The sequence below is a fragment of the Apteryx mantelli genome, chromosome 5, assembly GCF_036417845.1.
Source record: "Apteryx mantelli isolate bAptMan1 chromosome 5, bAptMan1.hap1, whole genome shotgun sequence".
NCBI lineage: Eukaryota > Metazoa > Chordata > Aves > Apterygiformes > Apterygidae > Apteryx > Apteryx mantelli.
The window spans coordinates 5802342-5824088 of NC_089982.1; the positions used below are offsets into that span (position 1 = coordinate 5802342).

At 44.6% G+C, this 21747-nt stretch overlaps 1 protein-coding gene across 2 annotated transcripts in view; it reads left to right on the forward strand.

Annotated features, from left to right (window-relative positions):
- The window catches only part of GTF2E2 (general transcription factor IIE subunit 2), a 28351-nt gene extending 17775 nt beyond the window's left edge, over positions 1–10576 (forward strand). For both annotated transcript variants that reach the window (XM_067297369.1, XM_067297370.1), the window contains exons 6-8: positions 356–449; positions 8870–8985; positions 10026–10576. In XM_067297369.1, coding sequence (XP_067153470.1) covers positions 356–449; positions 8870–8985; positions 10026–10145 — 330 coding nt within the window. In that variant the 3' untranslated portion in view covers positions 10146–10576. The remainder of the gene's footprint in view (positions 1–355; positions 450–8869; positions 8986–10025) is intronic.
- Positions 10577–21747: the final 11171 nt, after the last annotated feature.

Consider the following 21747-nt stretch of genomic DNA (forward strand, 5'->3'; position numbering starts at 1 on the left):
GGAACACTTATTTGGAATAAATGCTTTTCTCTGTTCCTGCTCATTCGGTGATAACGCAGCTGATGCCAGCTGTACCTTATGTTCATTTACTCATTCCCCAAGAACGTCCTGATACAGGAAGTATGAAAGATGATTTGTAGTCAGTCTAGTACTACTGTAATTTTGCAGAATTTTGAAATTTTATTGCAATCGCGAGTACACCTTACAAAGGTAAACCCTTAAATATGGTGTTTCATTTGTCCTTGGCTTGGGACGTGTGTTAAAGTGGAGGAAGAGAACACTGTCAAACAAATGCATTCCTTTGATTCTTGGAAATAAAATGATTTTGAGTTCTTCTTTTGCATGTGTTATTGAGGCTTTAGGGGACCAGATCATCTTTGTTAATCGTCCTGATAAGAAGAAAATTCTTTTCTACAATGACAAGAGCTGTCAGTTTACTGTGGATGAAGGTAGGCATTTCTTTACATCTGGTTCCATGATAATTGATTTGGGTTCATCTTAAGCACCTATATGTGTAAGCAGTCTTTATGGATAGCAGTCTTTTAATTTGGTAATGAAATATTAGGTATATTCCATGTTCTGTCAGATAGCACAATGGTTTATATTAACATGAGGCTAACAAGACTGCTGGGTGAGTTCAGGGGTAATATCTTCTCTATTTCATAATGAATACGTGGCACTAGGAACCCAACATTTCTCTTAAAATGTAGCAGTACAGAAAAGACTGAAAATCACTAGACTGGCAGCCAAAAAGCAAAGGAGTGTCTTCTGGCTGTGGATTTGCTGCTGTTTTCCAGTTTATTGATCATGTGCCTTTTATTAGTAAATGTGGTGAGGAACCATGAATGGAACAGTAGGAGCAAGCAAACGGGGAAGAGGTGTGAGCAAAATTATTGAGAAGGGGTGTTTCGCAACTCGGAGGAGAGTAGATGTGGAGTGGTGTTGCTGCCCAGAACTGGGAGCAGGACCAGTACTCCATGTGTTTTCTAACAAATAGCTGTAAAAACCTCTGGTATAAAGTGCCTATTTGCTGATCGCAGCAAGCGTGCATATTATACCATAATGCGTATGTGCAGAAATTAATTATCCAAATCAAGGTGCTTTCAGGTGCATTACAATAATAGCATTTATGCCAAAATCAGATGTCTGTAGGTACAGAAAGGAGAAGGTAATCCGTGTTAAAAGATGTTATTTTAAATGGCTAAAGGATACTGAACACTTACTGTTGTTGACTTGTTGTTCTAGTAGCTTGCATATAATGCCATTTTATTATAGAGTATTGCTTTATGGTAAAAGAAATGAAAAGAGTTTTAAAAGAAACTTGAACTGCTTTATTTGCAGGACCCTCAAACAAACAGAAGCTTTATGCTTTTTTTTTTTGAATAGCTCAGAGACTTTTTATTTTAAATAGAATCAAGCAACTGGAAATGTGTGTCATCAGTTTCCTTGTTATGTAATAATAGCTTGCTTGCTTAAAGATAATTTAGTATGTATGTCATCTACAGTATTTAAAAATATAAAAATAGTTTCAAAATATTTAAGTGAATGTCTCTTTAAGCCATAATTTCTGTCTTGTCTTCAAAGTGGCAGCCCAAACCATACTTGAAATGCAGAATTATAAGCCTTCAGTCCTGCATTCAGTAGGGAATTCCTAACTTCCCAAATGTCTGCAAGTTTACCATCAACACTGTCATCCTGTTCAGATTGTGTCTCTTCAGCCCACAGGTCTTAAGGATCTGAATCTTACCAAACCCTTTAGAAATCAATGTTCCTCAACAGTTAAGACAAAGCTTTTAAGTTTTAAGCAGCTACTGGTTGTATTGTCAGTCACAATTCCTGATTATTTCTTCCTGTGTACTTCTAGGTTTTAACTTTTTTTTTTTTTTTTTTTGGTCTGGATAATTTGCACACAACCATTCTTAAAAGGGTTAGCAGAGGAGATCTCTGGCCTATTGCTCTTTGTTTGAAATAACTCCAGGATTAACTGTGAAATTTAACCAAAGAGCTCATTTTATTAAAAGGCTTAGCAAGAAAAATCTGCTCTTTGACAGGTAACCAATGTAAATCTACGGCTGTTCACTCACTAAGTTAAATTTCAGTGTATCCATTGCAGATCTGTGTTTAGGAGCAAGCAGTGCAGGCCATTGCTATGTAAGTGGGGTAAAAAGTTAAAGTAAGCTTGAAACAACATGTTTAAGCCCAGTGGCTCAATCTCCTGATGGAGACATTTAAGTCTGTAGTGTCTGTAATGACTGGACGGCTAGTGCGCAGTGTCTGTAATGCAAGGTCTCTTTGCTTTCTTTCATCCACAGGGGGCAGCATGTTCCCATCTGATCACAAAAGCGGTATTTCTGTTCTGTGCCTGCTCTTTCTGTTTTTTCTTAGAAGACAATGCTTGTTCTGAGAGGGGGCAGAATACTTTCTCCTCTGTGAATTTTGTGATCTGCCTGCATATGCCACAAGTCTTAAAACATCCCAGAGTGGGTTCACTTACTTGTTGCAGCTGGAACAGGGCTTTTTTCCAGCCACTTCTTATGAAGAAGCAAACCCATTCTTCATTAGCAATTTTTCTTTGAGATTCATTCCAGAGCACTAGAAGCATGTCTCTTAGGGAGTCAGTGGCAGAATTGTCTGCGTACAGGTTGAGTTATGACACGTTTCTGCACTAGCAGTACTATTTCAGCTCATTATCTCCTGCAATGTTAAAACTATGTTTTTAGAAGACTGCAAAATAAGCCTTGAAGTGTTGTCAGACTCTTTGATCTAGCAGCTGATGACAGTTCAAAATGTTTCTGGTTTATGTTCACCTTTAGAAAAAAAGGGCTCCACACTTCTCAGTGCATGATTCTGCTGTATGACACACTACAGTTTTAAACATATGCTGTCTGGGATTAATATCCTCTAGAAGTTAGATGTCCTCTTCCATCACTGCCTGAGTGCTCTCAGTAGTCGCTGGGGCAATTTGGAGGCTGCTGTCTGAAGCAGTGGGAAGAATTTCCCTCTGGCAGTGCCTATATCTCTACGTTGACTACAGTTGTTTTGATGGCTGAACAAGCTTTTCTTTCTCCCCTTTTGAAAAGAGATCCCAACTTACCGCAGTACTATATCATGATCTTAAGCATACTGGAGAAAGTATTTGTAGTAAGGAATGGCTTTTGTTCTTCATTTTTATGTGATTAGCTAAAGAAGGTTCAGATTGCACTTGTTCCTTCTTGACTTCCTGACTAATTAATCTTCTGTCAGTAAAAGCTGGGCTAGATTTCAGGTGCTTCAGCCAAGTAAAGCATTGCCCTTTTGTGCTGGGGCTAAGCACTTAATTTGTGAACCAAGCTTGCACCATGCTGGCTGAATGCTGAAAGGCCGATCTGATTGCTTCACTGTTAAAGATGTCTTTCACATCTGAATGCAGTATAGACAGTATTTTAACGCTGAAAAAATTGGATGTTTAGTTATATATATTCTTAATATTGTTCCGAAGCATCTTTGAAGAGTTTTTGAGAACGGCCGAAGCCTGTTAAGTTTAAAAGTGTAAAAACTTCTTGGGATCAGTGATGAGTTATGGCTTTGGCTTTTAATTCCAAGCTGGTCCAGGGGCAGCACAAACTTAGATTCAAGCACCTTTTCTTTCTGGTATAAGTCTAGCACTGTACTCCCTAGGGCTGTTAGGAAGCAGGACTCCATCTTCCCCACTAACTGTTTACTTCTTTCATTCTGTCCTTTCTAGAGAAATGTCATTGTCTGTTCTTGTCCTGTGCTCAGATTTTTAGCTTGGCTGAGTGAAGACTTTTTAAGCTTTTTTTTAAATCTCTAACAGATTTTGTTACTGGTGTGATATAAAACTGTATCTGCAGAAACCATTTCAACCTTCTCAAGAGAGCAGGTGTGGCAGTCGGAGATAAACTGCACCAAAGTGGCCATACAGCCATTTACTCATGACTTTTTCCCCCAGATATAAGCATTTGTAGAAGGAGAGCATGTTAAAATACAATCATTCCCAGGGAATGTCAATGCAGATTGCTTTTGTGTATCAGGCACTCTGTGATTGCAGTGAAGTTGCCTTAACTGTACCATCCTTTCCCCTCAGGTATTTCAGAGACGCCTTTAGCAAAAATCTTTGTTATGCTGCCCTCTGCTTTGCCTTATATTTGTTACTGCTGGTCGAAGCTCATCATTTAAGTCCATGCATGCTGACATCTTGAGGTTCGAGAATATTAGGCAATGTCTGAACTGGCCTTTCGGTCAGCTGTGGGGAGTGTGGCACTCTTTTCTTGTTCCCTCCTCCGGTTACATGAAAGATGAGAAATTAGGAGTTTGGAGGAGCAAGGGAGCAGCCTGTGATTAGTGTTAACACTGACAAGCTTCTGAGTTAGAATATTTTGGTGATCAAATCGCATGATTTTGCAGATGGGATTTGTTTTTCAAATCATAATCCAAAAAAGACACCAAACACCTGCATCATGGTGTCAGGGCCACAGTTTGCTGCCTGTTCTGGGGAAGATCTACATTGGCACCAGGACTCATGAGTTATCTCCTGAAAACATGTACCTCCTTGAGGGTTCACAGCACTTGTGTTGCTTTGGCCAGAAACCTCTTGAAAATTTCTTACCAAGAGATTTTATCTGGGCTCTATCTTATCATGCCTACAGCCTAAGCAGTAGGAGGAATTGTCAGCTTGTCTGACTGCAGTCTGCTGTGGCCAGAGGAAGCCTCATTATCTTGACTACTGGACAGTTTTTCTTTCTTTCCAAAGCTGTCATATCAGTTGTTCTGATCTATGAAATAGTTTAATGTATCTGATAGAAGACTCTCCCACCTTCACATTGCTTTGATGCTGTAAAGATCACCTAGCAGTTGAAAAGACATGGAGAAGGAAAATTGGATTCGCTCCGTAATTGTAATGGTTGTGTGTACTGCACGAATGCATGCAACTGAACCTGTTCTTTGTGGTTGGCTGAAGCAGGCTAGCGTGTGGCAAGCTTACTGCTCCAACATCCTCCTCCTGCCCTTCACAGAGGTACCAAACTCTTTCTGTGCTTTGTCCATAGACAGAAGAAAGACCTTTTAAAAAAAGAAAAAAGGATATGGTATTTTGAGATCATCCTGTAGGAACTGCTTTCTGTCACCATTATGTTGTCTGCTCTTCAGACGCATCAGCTGATCACTGCATTTCTCTTTTTGTGTTTTCTCTTCTCCCTGGTCCACTGCATCCTCCTGCCTGGACCAATATTCCAGAGGTAGTGGAGGACAGTAATGAGGTCCTTCTGTGCCGTTTCTACATTACAGACCCCTCTCGCAAACTATTGCTTTTTACAAGTGGTGACCCCCTTTGTTGCTAGGAGCCATAGCGAAGGCCCCCAGCCAGGGCAACGGTATTGCAGATGCTGCTCAGAGAAGTTGGAGAGATCTCATTCTATCACAGGTTAAGTGTCTGAATTTTAGGGCTGGAGGTGCAGAAATACCACAATTACAAATGTGCAAAGTTGTTTCTTGAGAATTGTAGTTATTGCCAGCTTTTCCCATAGGCACTCATGGCTCACAGAGGATGTCACAATAATTTGAATAGCATTCCTCAGGTCTGAACTTTCATTAGCTGATATGGTAACAGTCCTTGGAGACTTGTGAGCAAATCTGACAGGTAACACAGAAATGGTTCAGTGCCAGACAGACAGCTTCTCTCTCTCTTCAGTCCTGCTGCATTTATCTCAGGGTCTGCAGTTGTGCTGAACTGGTTTTGTGACGAGATGATAGGTATATCTCTTTTTCCCTTTAGGTGGCACTCCAAATACGAACTGTTAGTATGCACAAGCATCTGAAGAGTGACTGCTCTGTACGCTGCTCCACCTTTGTCCTGTGCTTTTTAGTTGGCCAAGTTTAAAAGGCGAGCATGAAGCTGTAATGACAGTGTAACCGTTGCATTACAAGAAATGAGAAGTGCCATGGTTAGAGATTAACCATGATCTGCATTTCTGTGCGTGTTGATCCTTGAAGAGCTGGCCATTTATTTTCTAGTGTTTAATTTTTCACTTTTGTTCTTCAAAAGAATGTATACAGTTAACCTTGGGTATCTATCCCTAGCTCTTTTTGCACCAGAGTATATTTGTCCATGTAGTGCGAACTCTAATAAGGAGACTCTGCTATTCCTAGCAGAGTGTCATAACTAAAAGGTCAGTGTCATGTAAAAGTCCAGAGTTATCAATTCTCTCATCTGTTGTCCCTAGTGTATGTGTGCCTGTCACATACCTCTTAGGGAAGTGGCCTGCACTCTTCAGTTCTTAAAGGACTTGTCTGTGCAGAGCCAAAGGCAGTACCACACAATCAGCTTCAAAGTATCTTTAACTGGGATCTGTTTAATATTCATGTATGAAGGCCAATGGTATCCTGGGGTGCATTAGGAAGTGTAGCCAGCAGGTTGAGGGAGGTGATCCTTCCCCTCTCCTCAGCCCTGGTGAGGCCACATCTGGAGTACTGTGTCCGGTTCTGGGCTCCCCAGTACAAGAGAGACGTGGCACTACTGGAGAGAGTCCAGCTGAGGGCTACGAAGATGATTAGGGGACTGGAGCATCTCTCCTATGAAGAAAGGCTGAGAGAGCTGGGCCTGTTTAGCCTGGAGAAGAGAAGACTGAGAGGGGATCTTATCAATGTATACAAATATCTAAATGGGGAGTGTCAAGAGGATGGGGCCAGACTATTTTCAGCAGTGCCCAGCGACAGGACGAGAAGCAACAGGCACAAACAACCACAGGAAGTTCCATCTGAATATGAGGAAAAACTTCTTTCCTGTGAGGGCGATGGAGCACTGGAACAGGTTTCCCAGAGAGGTTGTGGAGTATCTGTGTTTGAATAGATATTGGTTGTTTGAATATCTCTTCTCTGGAGATATTCAAAACCCGCCTGGACATGAGCCTATACAATGTGCTCTAGGTGACGCTGCTTGAGCAGGGGGGTTGGACTAGATGATCTCCAGAGGTCCCTTCCAACCGCAACCATTCTGTGATTTATGTGCAGCCTTGTCATTTAATATGTGAGTTGCAGGAATACATGATTTGGAATATGGTTTCCCGCGAAGTGTGATACTGCATTTGCACAGCCATCATTTGATTCTGCTTTCCAAACACCACCATGTCTTGGTGTCCAGTTGAGGGGACTCGAGTATTCAGGACAGAGGGTCTGAACAGAAAGGAGATAGCTTGAAAGAGCGTATTGTGCTCAGTCTAAAAGATGCAGTAGGATCCTCACTCCATCTTCTGCTGTGTAAACTTATATTTGAGTGCTCATTGTTGAGAAATCAGCCTCTTACATGTTCACCTTTGATCACGACACAACCTTCTCCACCTGCTGCAACAGGATTAGGTGAGAGATGATCTGCGATAGCAGGCACCACCAGCTATGCCAAAAGCCTGGAATCACACCCAAAATGAATGAGCAGACAGAATGTCTTGACCACAGTGTCAGTCCTTGCATTAAGTTATCTGGAAACTGCAGTCTGTGATCCCACTCTGTGCTGTGTAGCCTGAGCATGAGAGAGAGGTGCAGGCTGAGTACTATCTCCATGTAACTGAAAGCGGTGTTTCAACAGGATTTAATTTTCTTCAAAAGCACTGAGTTACTAAAAATCCTTTTTTTCTTTCACTGGCAAAATTCCTTTCTTTTGTTTCCTGGGAAGCTTGAATAGCCCCTTAGTGTTAGGAATGGGAAGAAAAGAAAGATCTGGGACTTAAAGCACGTAGTTCGATAGAAAAACACAATGCTTTAGGAAGGGAATTGGTCCAAGTGCAGCAACAAATTCTCTAAATTATTCCTTTGTACAGTACTATTTTGTTGCAGTGTGTCTAGAGCTGGTGCATCTTTGGCAGGTCGTCACTGAAGTGTTTCATCACCTGCTGCATAAGACTACTTCTTAAGCATGCAAAAGTTGTGGTTGTTTTGACAACTGTGTACTAAATTTATCTGGAAATAAAGGGAAAAATTTAGTCTTGCGTTGCTATGTGTGCCTCGTGTTTTATTTATAGTTTGTTAGCCAAACTTGCTGACAGGATATATCTAACTTACTGCCTGGGGAATGAAGGGAGGTAGAATTGTACCAGCCGCAGCCTGGAGAAGACATTCCAGAGACTGAAACTTTACATGATGCAGAAAGTGTTCAGGCAGATGGCAGCTGCTCTAATTAAGACTTACTGTCTCTGTCTTTTTTCCTGATGCTGTGTTTTTTTAAGGTATCTCTCCTCTTAACACCAGAGGAATTTTAGTGATTTATTATCTGTACAGCATGGTATGTATTACGTTACAGTGATAAACGAGCTCAAAACCACTGAAGTAAATGTCTTGAATGTTCACTAAATTGGAGTATGAGATGACAAGTCTCCTGTGACACTGGCAGCTGAAGATGTGTAAATGAAGTTGCCATTTATGGTTAGTTATTACCCCTCCTCAAGGTGTTTTGAACTGAGGCTTACAAAACACATTGTCACATACTCTAAGCAGCTATAAAGATGCTAGGTAAAAAGATAGGCTCTGTGGCAAATTAACATTAAAAACACACTTTGCCTATGGGTGCTTCTGTTGCTTGGACTCTGTGGAGCACTGTCAACACAGATAAGAATCAGCCCGTCTTTCCCGCTTGCTCTCGCGCTCTCTCTTTCTCACCTGCATGCGCTCCCTCTCTCTAGGAAGTGCATCTGGCATTTGGAATGGATAAAGGTTGTGCTAATTGGTGACTGCTGGCAGTTTTTGCTGCATCTGTACAGTCACAGATTGATGTGCCAGAATACTTCAGCGTTTGAACTCCAGTCTGTTTCTTTCCCTTCATGCAAGGGTTTTGCCCAAGGTTTGTTCACTGAGATATAAAATGAGGGTTTGTTTGGTGTTTCAGAATTTCAGAAGCTGTGGAGGAGCATTCCCGTGGATTCTATGGATGAGGAGAAAATTGAAGAGTATCTGAAACGACAGGGTATTTCTTCCATGCAAGAAGCTGGACCAAAGAAAATAGTAAGAGTTACAAATTACAAATCTTTCTCAGAGATTCCCCCTTCGCAACCCCTCAATCTTAATTCCAAAAGAAAGAGGTGTCAAATATTGGTCCAATTGGTTGGACCAATTTAAGAAAAAGTTTCAAAAAACAATGCTGTAGCCAGCAGTCAGTGTTTCTGTAACTTATTTGAGCCAGTGTAATCCAAGCAGCATCAAAAAGAGGGCAAATGTCCCAAATACCTGTATGCTGCACAGTGGTGGCTTCTGCTTAAAAGTCATACAATGCATTCGGAGCAAAGACCAGTTAGTTTTTTGGGAGAAGCTTTTCTTCCCCTCCTCTCCTCCCCCCCCAACCTTTTTTTTTTCCCCTCCTCCTCCTTTTTACTAAATAGCTTTGAAATCCTGCTAGGAACCATGTAACCTGCCCTTGTACAAACACGCTGCCCCAAGCTGAATGCAACGTGCTCATGCTTTACAAAGAGGCCAAAATAGCTGCAAGTTCTCCAAAGATGCTTCTTTTTCTGGCTTTAAAGCATTTTTTTTACATAGATTCATATGTGATACATCATTTATTTTCTCTTCTGCACTTGGCTTCAAACTGCCCTTGCATCCGAGTCCTTCCACATGGGACTTTTTCCTGGTTTCTACTAGTCTCTGTGTTAGTTCTTTTGATGCCTGTCATTATATAGGCACTTGTTGTGGATTCCTTACGTGTTAAAAGCAAAGTCCTTGAGCGCATAATTCCAGATAACATTACAGGGTATGTACCTACTTTTGTATCTGTGTAGGAGTGTTTGGAAACTTTAGTTCTAAGCACCAGCTTTACTACAGTGGACAAGACAGGGAGGCTCTGCTATGTCCCCTGCCTGAATTTGAATTGAATGCGAATGCTTCTTGCAAATCAGGCACCTTCCTCTCACACCTACCCACCTCTCCAAGCAGGGTTCTCCTATGCAACAGCCTTTGAGGCAGTGATGACTAGCACAGTGTCCCATATCAGGTCAGATGTTGCAACTGGAGGGCAGACCTTGTGAGCACTGTTTACTTTCTTCTTGTAGGCTCCTATTCAGAGGAGGAAGAAACCTGCTTCTCAGAAGAAACGTCGATTTAAGACTCACAACGACCACTTGGCTGGAGTATTAAAAGATTACTCTGATGTCGTTCCTGGCAAACAGTGACCAGCTGAATTCTGGAACAAACATGCATTTTTATACAGGCTTTTTGCCACTCAGGCTCAGTGTCTGCTCGCAGAAAGACTGACTGTATATAGTAATGTGATATTTTTCCCCATCCCAGCAAATGCTGAGATAAAACAGGTCAATTTAAGAGCAAGTATGAGCTACTAAATTTAGAGTTTAATTTAATTAGCTAATGGGAAATGCCTCTTTAAGTAAGAGAGTCTCACCAGTTGCCTCTTGGTTTAGAGTGATAAATGGTGCTCAGCATGTAATGCCAGAGTTCCTGTTCAGTGCTTAACTCTGCTTTTACATTGCTTAATGGGTATTTGCCTGGAATTACTTAAGAGGAGCTTTCTGGTAGAATTGAATACAGCATTTGTTTTACCTATTTCAGGAAAACCTATTCCTAAAAATCACCGCGAGTGAGTTTCTTTCAGAGAGTTAAATACACCCACTGTTTGCATATTCCTACCTAGGGTGGGATTAAGCTTTACTGAAAGTTGGTGGTGTCTGAGGCTGGACTCAGAAATACCCCTTTCCAGAACTCCCAGCAAGCTGCAGGGTGGCATTGCAGCTGCAGCTTCATAATAAGCATCAGAAATTGCTCTCGGCAATTTCTCATCACGGCAGTGGTTGGACATGTGTTGCACAGTTATGTGCTATGGACAGGAAGGAAATAAAATGATAGTGTAATATTAAGGCAATTTTTTTAAGTAATAAACTTATAATACTAGTTTCCAGTGTGACTTCCTCAAAGAATGAGAGAAACAACATCTTTCACACTTGTTGCGTTTTCTTTTTCAAAGAGGTAAAAGAATCTTTGCTATATTTTATTTTCTCAATGACTTATTGTTCTGGGCTAACACTGTCATCTTTTATCTTTCTTGTTTGGGGGAGGGGGAAAACCAGCTTAGATGAAAGTTCCCTGTAGATGCCTGGTGTTCTCTGCAGTACGGACTGACTAACATGGAATGTCGCCAAATTATGTTCTCTTGATAACTTATTTTTATGTACTGAACCAGAGTCAGTCAATGCTGTTATTGTTTTCATAGAATTGCAGGAGAGGGGCAGTTTTTCTACACTTCTGGGGTTAGGATCAAAGATAAAATAGGTGACTGTGATATCTTGCCAGCAGCAGATTACCGCTGTGTTCATGCGAGCTGTTGTCTTGCTTGACATATGAGGCAGGGATTGAAGCAGAGGCCACAAGATCTGAACCACGTGAGCTGATGAAGAATAAGGTGGTATTGCTGGAGCACTGAACAAGTTGTGTCTGCTTGAGGAAGTGCAGGAAGTAAAATAAACTTGCCTAAGTTTAGCATTTATCCGTCTGCATAATATAGCTGGTTTTACAGTGTGCTCTTCTGAGAAACGAACAACACTTCCAACATTGCACAAGTCAGTCCTTTCTAAAGAATTGCCAAGTGTCAGTAGGAGGTTTCTTTTATATATTTATATATATTTGTTTGTATCTATATGTGTATATATACATACGTATATATGTATATGCACAGAGCATGCTGCTCCAATAAGCTTTGAAACCGTTTTTCTTTTATCAGCACAAGCTATTTCTCTTGGTGCTTTCTATTTTGCCATTGCAGCTCTGCTTTAAGGCACCCCTGACACACTTGGAAAACTGTTCACAACTCCTCTGTTATCTTTGCTAAAGAACAAAGGTTCCCTTCCATCTTCAGCATTTTTGAGCAGTGATTATTGTTTTATTTTTTTGTGGTGATGGTCAGTTTTCTTGCTCAGACAAAGGCAGAGCTCTTAGTGAGCTCTGAGCTACTTTTCATGTCTTGCAAGGTTTTAATGCCTTTAGGTGCAACTTCCCAGTTATCTCACACAGCATTACCCTTTCTGCTCTACAAACCAAAGCATGCAGGACAGACTGTAGGGTAGGTTGTCTGCTTTGTTTTGCTTCTGAAGTGGTTAAGATAATAAGGAGGCTAAAGGAAATGTCTCTGGCTACTTTTGAAGATGTTAGGTCAAAACAATGAAATAGTAGGAAACGAAGATTTATCTAGCAGTTCTGTGCGCTGTACTGGCAGTGCAAGGCTTCAGTGTTTTAAGGAACAAACTGATCCAGTTGGTGACCAGTTGGAAAGATTGGATTGGATGTATTGTCCCACTGGTGGAGGTGTTGTCCTCTGCTACACTGGTGGAGAGGGCAAAATAACTTCTGTAACTTCTTAGGGTACATTAGCAAAGCTTGAAAATAGCTGAGGGAGGCTCACGTTGGCCCCTTAGAGGTGGTATGGAATATAGAAGGGCAGTTATGAAGAGAACAAGTCAAAAGAAGAATGAGCCCTTCTCTTCTGTGTGGGTTTGAGGGGTTAGGTTTCATTTCTCGAAGATGCTCCCAGCAGTCCCTGTGGGGTTTTTCCAGGACCTCTTAAAAATCAGATGGTGCAACTTGAAAATGTCTCAGACTATATCAACATAAGTCTGGTTGCTGAAATCATTTTAGTATCATTCCAGTCCACTCCAGCCTCTTCACAGCGTAATGTCCAAATCAGACTTTTTGCTGAAGTTTAGCCTAAGGAGTTCACAGCTGTTAAAACGTTAAACCTACTTCATCTCCCTCCAGGGTGTTCTCATCTATTCTGTTTGGGAAGATGGTTCTCCCTGTGCCCCAAACCATCATGAATTCAGCTTGCGTTCTTCAGCAAAACCCTCGTTCCCTCAATTTGACAGTGCAAAGGGCTGCTAAAAGGCATCTTGCTCTCTCTCTTGAGGACTATGGACCTGCTCCATTTTTCTCTTCCTTTCCTGGCAGGATCTGTGTCTAATCAGGGTGATAAAGGGACTCAGGCTACCCTTGATAAAGATGGCAGGTCCCTTCATCTCCTGCATTCCAGGAAGACTCTGGCCAACCCCATCAATGTGCAGTCCCCTGCTAGGTGGGGACTTGCCTCTTCTGCTTTCCTGAGGCTCCTCAGCTGATTTGTGTCCTGTGTAGCAAGGATGTTCCTCAGCACCTCAATTCAGTGTGTCAATCCTGGCAAGGCTGTCATTGGAGCCTTTCCCTCCCCTTAGAGGGAGAGAGGGATGGGGGTACTTATGATCGATCTTCTGACACGGCATCCTTCTCTTCCTCCACTGCCATACGCCATCCCTCTTAGGGTTCATCCAAAAGCATGACTGACTTTCTTCTTAGCTAAACATGCTAGTGACTTTTCTACACCTCCTGCAGAGCTGAGGTACAGATGGGCTCTCCTCCAACTTGCACAGGACAGAGCCTGCCACTCAGCATCAACACTGTGTGCATCAACACTGTGTGCATCACCTGCCAAAAATGCGAAAAGCTTAGCAAGCAAGGCACTTTCAAAGAGGGTAATGGGCAGCCTGAGCTACCTGTGCCCAAAGGGAGGAGGACACCTGTGCAGACAGCATGTGCTGCAACAGGACCCTGGAGTGCATCATGCTTTTGCTGAAGGACTTTTTGTTGCAGGTTGCTGCCGGAGCTGCTGCCTAAGCTTGTCCAGATTAGCCAGGAGTGGAGAGGCACGCAGCTCCACCCCCATGATGCTCATGGGCATGTGGACAGGACCTTAGGGAAAGGAAAAAGAAATCCTTCCTGTTTGGAAGGAGCTGTACAAATTCCCCTGTGGTGAAACTGGGAGGAGGGAGCCTGTGGGGCTGGCTGAGTGGTATCACTGATAGCCCTTCCTCTCTACCTAGGCATCATTGTTCTAGTTACCTGGATTTGCTTCTCAAAACATAACATTATAGGGCAGCAGTTAGTGTCAGCACACCTTACTTGCAGGATCAGGGGCTGCGTGGGCCCTTCAGGAGGAGTGGATTAGGTAAGTGATGACTGTTACTCTGTCCCAGGCAGGGCTTGCTGTTCATTACATGTATGTATTTGAATCAGGCCTTTTATTTCACCTGCTCCTCCCCACTCCCAAAATACAAGCACTATAGGTTTTTAAGGGATAAGTGTCCCCTTTAATAGCCCAGGGGTGTCACGCCTCTAAACATTCAGCTCTACTGGCTTCTCCCTTAAAAAGTGCTGCAACTGAAGATTTATTCCGCTTCTTCTGTTATAATGATCATTCTGGAAGGGGATGGAAAACAGCAGGATTTTGCATGGTTGAATGAGAAAACTGACATAAGGTGGTTTGTATCAGAGCTAATCTATAATTCATCATGATCATTGAAGGCTTTTAGAGAGCAGAGGAAAGAGAGGCAAGGGAACCCTGACAAACAGTGTAAAGACCCTGCACATGGATGGAGCCGGTGAGCGCTGTCACTTCTGATGAGCATGGGCAGGCAGTGCTGGGCCACCAGGGAGAGCTGGGTTCCTGGTACCTGCTGATGAGAGGAGATTGCAAACTGCAGATGACTAGAAGGAGCCATAGCAGTGACATCTCATTATTTCCAGCTTTGCTGCTTGCTTTCCGGTCACTGCTCATGTATCAGGCCTGGATTCCTTTATGTGTTACTGCCTCAGGGACCACTGGCAGCTATTGCATCTGGGGAAGGATGTCCAGTAGGGTTGAGTGCTTATTGTTTACTGGTTAACACTGGCAAGGCTATGGCTAACAGACATCAGGGAGTGGAGAGCTCAGACCTGAGTCTTCTAATATGTCCCTGCAAAGGGCTTTCTGCTGCTTGCAAAGTCAGGGATATGGTTGCCTAATTGAGGCCCACCACTGAGTTGTCACCAGGAGAGGAGTCAACCTTGGAACAGCATTCCCAGCCATCGCAGGTAGCTGGCACCACTGCAGCACTGCCCAGCCTGGCTCTGGGGGCATACAAATGACAGCACTGTGTCAGTCAGGACCCCTGAGCCTGCATTTTGTTATAATGCAGCAGACCAGGTGGCTTGGGGCTCTATCCTTGCCACTGACTCTACAAAACCCAGGAGCGTTTCTGCTGAGGGAGGGTCTGCTTTCGTATTATTTCTTGGGTTTGTTGTTCTGGCTCTGTAGGTGTATCCCTAACCCTGTCTGTCTTGTCAGTCTTGCACAGGGTTTTTGGACACCTCCCCTTAAAGCGGATATGAAAGAATGACCATTCCCTAGGATAGAGGTGTTGTCTGGACGCAGCAGGGCTCTCTGCAGGGAAGCGAGTTCTCAGTTGTGCTGGCTATTGCGTAGCTCTATCCGCACCCTTCCCAAAAGAGGCAACTGTGTCCTGGGCCACGTGAGCAGGCCTGTGGCCAGCAAAGCGAGGGTAGCTCAGCCCAGGGGAGGCTGCACCTGGCTACGGTGTTCGGTTTTGGGCCCTCCATTCAAAAGGGATGTGGGGAAACTGGAGAGGGTCCAGTGGGGGCTACCAAGGAAGGTCAGGGCTAGGTCCCACGGCCTGTGAGGAAGAGGGGAACCTGAGCTAACTTAGTACCACAAGGATGTAGCTGAGGGGATGATGTGATTGCAGGTTCATGGCAGATGATATAACAGGTCAGTCTGGGAAGTTTGGCTTGGATACAAAGAGAACCTTGTAACTGGAAAAAAAAAAAAAAAAAAAACTGGAGGGAAGGAGTGGCTCCATCCTTGGATGTTTCAAGCATCACCTAGACCAAGCCCCAGCTGCCCTGCTCTCATACTCTGAAAACCTATCAGTGCTTCTGTGGTTGGGGCCCACATGTTGGACCCCACCAGCCTCGTGGGCTGGGATGTTGTGCAGAGGGCAAGCACAGCAGAGGAAAAGGGTGGTTAAGGCAGGAGGCTTTTGTTGCATTAAGTTAATTTTTTGACTGTACCTGCACTTCTGGGCTTACACCCAAGGCATGAAGTACCTGTGTGATTCTTTCCTGTTTCCATCAGTTATGTTGTTTTCTCTGTTCTCTCGGGAGCTAGCTATTAATTATGGAGACTGCAGAGATGAAGCTCAGACTCTGCTAATGGTTGACTTTCCCGTGCTTTAGAAATATTTCAGGATCTGCTAATGGTATTTCTTAGCTTTGCTTTTAAGCACCACCTTCAATTCTGTTTCTAGCCTGAGCAGGGCAGTGAGGCAAACAGCATTTCAATGCTGGGTGAAGTCTGGCTTTCTGGACAGCCTGCTGTGCTGGAGATGGATCTGGGGCATCCTGCTCAACTCTGCTTTTTGAATCTGTCTCCCCTGTTGGGGCACTGAAGCCTGAGAGTCTCCTGTGCGGGCACTGCCTGGCTTGGTGAGGGCTGCCCCTGTTTTGGGTGCTGACGCTCTGCAGGGTAAACTTCAGGCTTTTAGATGTGCTGCAAAATCCCCTGTGTGCAGTTATCCCTGTCCTTCCCAGGGTCGTGGGAACAGCTGATGCTCTAGCAGCATGTTTTCCAGGGCACATACAGCCTTCTTGTGCTGGTGGAGATGCTCACCTGGGCAGGGAGCACAGAACTGTCTTGCTTGGGAGCTCTCAGGCAGTGCAGTCCCTCTTCACGCCTTTTGATTTCCCTAAGCCTTGAAAATCGGGGAGTGAATCCATAGTAAGCACTGCATCCTCCCCCTGCTTCTGGGGCTCTTACTGGCCTCAGCTGTCCTTGCTGTGCTGGGTCCTCACAGAGCTGCCTCTTCGCCGTTATGGTGCCAGCTTCTCTCCCACCCTGCATCTCAGCTGATTTTACCCTTTGTGGATGTCTCCTCACCCTCTGAAGCTGCTTTGCCAAACCCCCATGCCATCTTGTCTTTCCTCTCCAAGCCCTGTTCTTCCTTCTCCCCTCCCCCAAGGAGTCTGCAGGAGCAGCGGCTGGACTCGTCCCTCCTCCCAGCCCCATCCAGGCAACGGACATTGTGGCTGTGCCTCGGCGCCAGCTCCGTCTGCCCTTTGCTCTCCCTGCCCTAGCAGGCCCATGTCTCCGTTCCTGTGGCACAGTCCCCCAGTCCCAGCCACTGCCTCTCAGCCCCCACATTCTGTCCTCACCGCATGGCCCCTCCTTCGCCCATGTTGCAGCAATTCCTCTGCTTGGCCAGGCCATGCAGCTTGGTTCTGCCTGTCAGATTCAGGGAGCCAGTGCTGTGCGTTTCTCTGCAGTCCCTCATGGCCTTTTCCCTGCCTTCACGGTCTCTTTCAGCCGGCTGCCTGTCAGTGGCAAGTGAACTCATAGACTGCTTTGCTGGCCTCCTCCTCCTCCTTGCTTGCGAGCTCCTTGGGGCAGCAACTGTCTGCCTAGGGATGCGGAAGGAGCTGCTCCCATCCTCCCGGAGCTCAGTCTTCTTGTGGAGCAGTGAGGGGGGAGGGGAGAGAAAGACTTTGGAAACAATGAGCGTGCATTTTCTCATCTCAGTTTTTCCAGCTCTGCCTGTTTGTACCCCCGGGACTATCCCTGGTACTTGATGCCAGCATTGGCCCGGGGGTCCCAGTCCCTGTTTTGCAATCTGCTTGTGTCAGCCAGCAGCTTGGGCCTTCCTGTAAGTGGCCCGATGGTAACTGGAAAAGAATGTTCCTCAGGCCCCTGTGTAGAAAGTTCGTCAGGGGCAAAGGGGACACTGGAGTCTGTGCTAATGGGTTGCAGCCCAGCTGCTCCTGCCTAATGAGGGTAATGGGAATCAGCACAGAACCAAAAACATTTTGATTTAGAGAAAAAAAATGGTTCGAGAGGTTACATATTTTCAGTAGGGCCCTGCTTCTTTTCACAGGGCAGACACGACTGTGCAGATGCTGTGCCCAGGCAAAGTCCAGGAGGACATGAATGAGGGCTGCTTGTTTCATGGCTTTCTTAACTGGAGGATGTTTGTTACTGAATCTGCTCCCAAAAGCGTCAGCATCTTTCACTAGCAGCAGTGCTCAGGACAGTGGTGTCAGCCAGTTACTGCTGCTCTGAAGAGCAGTTAGGCTGAGCAATGCATTCATTTCGTTCTCACAGCTTGTTGCTCTCTTCCCCTCCTACCCCAAGCCTGCCAGCAAACCTCCTCTCCAGATGCAACTCAGAAAGAAAGCTGGGGCTTGCAGTGGCTGCAGGGGGATTAGCATCTACATTAACGGCTTAACTTTGCAGCTCGTCCCTGACAGCTAGGGGTTTCAAATAATGCTGTACCTTTTTCTTCCATCCTGAAAATCTTGCAGTGTGCTTTAATGTCATTTAAACATGATTCTCAAGGCTGCTTTTGCTAAACTGGAGCTTGCTACTGGTATTTCATTTTAGGAGTCCAGCCTGTTGGCTGAGGCTGCTAGAGAAGTTGGTCACATTTGTTTGGCAGGGGGAATTTATAGCTCAGACTTACAGCTTTTTAAAAAATTCTTATCATGTTTAAAAAACAAAGTCTAGCTCTTCGTCTCTATGTTACATTTCTATGGCTGAGCTCATGGAAAATCACAGCTTAGCTTCTGTGCTCAGCGCCAAGATTAGTAGGTTTAAAAACTTACTGATAACATCTTTGTACACTTGGAATCATCTCTTTAAAGCCTGCTGGTCTCTTCCAGCCTGGATTTTGGAGCTTTCCTAAAGATTTAAGCAATCTCAGTGGACAGTATCTGCCCTGAAAAATTGCTGCATCTATTAGAAGTGTTGCCTTCACCCTTCTCTCTGAGGAAGAAATAAGGGTCCTGGGTTGCTGTTCCCTGATGCCTGGGGCCCAGCAGGGTGTTTAGGATCTTCATCCTGCCTCCGTAGAGTGCGAGCCATGGCCAGCCAGCTGCATGACGCTCCATCTCTGAGCTTGCAGTCAGTGCTGTGTTCGCCTTCCTTTATTTCAAGACTAACAAAACCTGAACTGTTCCTTCCTGCCCTGAGAATTGACCTGACATTCTCTTGGGCTGATTTTTGATAGAGGATGATGGCTCATTAGAAACAAAGACTCCTGATTAAACTGTTTTGGATGCCGTTTAAAGGGTCCATATTCCTTTCCAGAGAGCAGGGCCCTGCGCCTTAAAAGGACTAGCACACCAAAGGGCTTAACCAGGACCCACTGCTCTGTTCTTAACCAGATACACAGCACATGGTACTCTGGGCATAAGTTATAATAATCACTGGTTTTATTTAAAAAAAAAATTACAGTAGAAAAGTACCTTTAAACATATTTCCAAAAGCGGAGTAGACAATGTGGAAGCTTCTTTCCTCTCTTCTCCACAAAACAAAATACAGGAAATAGTTTGCTAAAGGAGTTAGTCCGTTGCTTAGAAATGCTGGTATCATTCCTTTTAGATCCACTTGATCATTTGTCTTGGAATCAATTTGTTCTCAAATCACCTTTATTAATTCCACTTTTTATAGAAAACCCAAATAGGCCAGTTTCCTTTTCATCATCTCATCCCCCACCAAGGCTCTGGAAGCTGAAATTCTCAGTGGTTGTATTTTGGCCCACCCACAAAATAAAAGGAAAGAGGAAAAAAAAAAGTTTGTGATGTTTAGCAAAGCCTTGGACACCCTGTGTCTTCAGTACAGCTGCGAAACCAGCTACGGTGAAACCTGGGCATCCACTTTGACCATTTAGAAGCAGCTAAGCTCAGTGTACCTGCAGCACCACTCTGCCTGCAGGAAAGGAGTTGGATAAATGGCAATTAAAGGAGAAGAGTTTTGCTCCTCTTTTTGCAAGAAACTGAAGTCACTTTGTTTTTTTTTTATTATTATTATTTGAAATACCTCCTGGAACAAGAAGGATAAGGAACTGTACTGCTTGAAACAGTCTCCTTGCTGGTACACTGTCTCTGTAAACATCACAAATACTGCTGCAGTGATGTTAGCAGGCCTCCCTTCTTGTCTTTGTTCACACGTGGAAACATAGAAATGCTACACAGCAAGCAGCTGGACTGGCACAACCTTCACTCTTAAACCCCAGCTCAGCAGAGTGCTTTGGCATAATGGCAGGCACGTGTCTAAGTCCCTCCACTTGCTCAGGACTTCAGCCCAACCTTGAGTAAGCTGGTGAACCGTGGGTTTGGTTTTCTCATACAGCAGTTTATGTTGCCAATAACAACTTCAAGCAGTCATGGCAGGAGAAGGAGGCAAATTCTCACCTTGCTACATATGTGGGCTTTCCCTGCCCATCCCTGATCTGAGCGTTGTACCATGCCAAAGCTTTGCACAGCAAGCTATTAACATAGCCCTAAGGTAAAAAATCACCATAAGAAAGTTTCTGATTGTCCTGCCTGGTGTCATTTGGTACAACTGGAAATAAATTGTAATACTGTAAGTGTACACAGATGTGTTGCTGACACAGCCAGAGCGCACCAATTCCTGGCAGGCTGTGTGCCAGGGGGAGCGCAATTCCTACAAACTTGAATCACGCATCTTTAGATTTGCACACAGGTTAAAATCATGCCTTTGACATGCAGCTGGTGGGGCGGGACGGGGAAGGGAATAGACTCTTAATTACACGCATTCAAAAGTCAAGCACAAAAACTGTGGTCCAACCCAGTGTAAGATTGTCCTATTTAAAAGGTTTGGTACAAAAATACTTGCTCTCATTTTGCTTTTGTAGTCTGCTTTCCTATGGTTCTGTTTGAAAATACTTTTCAAACGCTACAGCAATGCCTGTCAAACCATGCTTTCAGAAGTAACACACTCTTTCTTACAAATATACAGTGTAAAAGAAGAAAATATTATTACTAGGTATGCTTTTCGTTTTCTTCTAGGAGAGCAGATGTGTGATAGAGGCTGTGGGAAAGTCTTGGAGGAATCCAAACTTGTGTGAGGTTTTTTTCAAGCCTGTAACAATAGAGAGAAACATGTTAAAAGGCAGTCGAGAGGTTGGTCTGAGACAAAGGTGAAAAAGGGCTGTGGCTAATATCTGCCCTGGATGCCTCTGCTAGGTGTTTGGAGAAGAAACTCCTGTACTTTCCTGTTTACTCCCCTTGCTCCCTGGATCGCTTTAGCCCCTGCGAGCTCCCTCTTGTTGTGCTGTGCCCCACAGGAAGAGACAAGCAAGCGCCTGTGTACCCCCGGGCTGGCTCCAGGGCTCATCGCAACCTCGTTAGTGGTGCCGCCAGAGTAGGAGGACTGGGTGTTTAGGGCATCCAAACACCAGGGAGCTACATGTGTAGCTACATGTCCACAGCACCCAGACTGTGGGGACCTGTGCAACTTCCAGATTTTCTCTCCAAGGCAGCTAAAAATATTTACTATGGACCTTGAATTCCCACTGTGGAAAGGTGGAGGCTTTGCTGTCCCATTCAGAGCCAGGTATGCCACTGTGAATTTAACTGAGGTGGTACCAGCTGGGAAGTTCAGAGTTAAATTTGAGTTGAATTTTGCACTTAAGAGGAATTCAGCCTCTGTTGATCCAAGGCAGGAAGCGAGAATGACAGTGAGATGAGATTACGAATGGGTAATTTAAAGCTGAGAGACATTCCAAGGCTGTTGAAACTCTCCCCCAGATAGAAATGATAAAGGCAGGAAATGCAGAGCTGCAGTTCTGGAGAAGTCGCTCTGCGCCACAGTGGGAATGGGAGTGGTGACGGCACCAAGCAGGGCAGCTCCTGTGGGGAAGAGCCTGCTTTGCTCCCCCTCACTGCCTCCTCTGCTCCCTGCCTGTCCCCACACAGTTCCTGCCAGTCCCCAGGGCAGCGTCTGGCTTCTTCGGGACATCCCGTTTTCTTCCTCACCCCCCCACAGGGGCAGCAAAACCCAACCATGTCCTGCTGTAGGGAATGGCGCACAGAGCAGCCCCCTCACCCAGCCAGCACTGGTGGGCTGGGAGACTTGCAGAGGCCTTACCAGCACACTGTGGTTTTGTG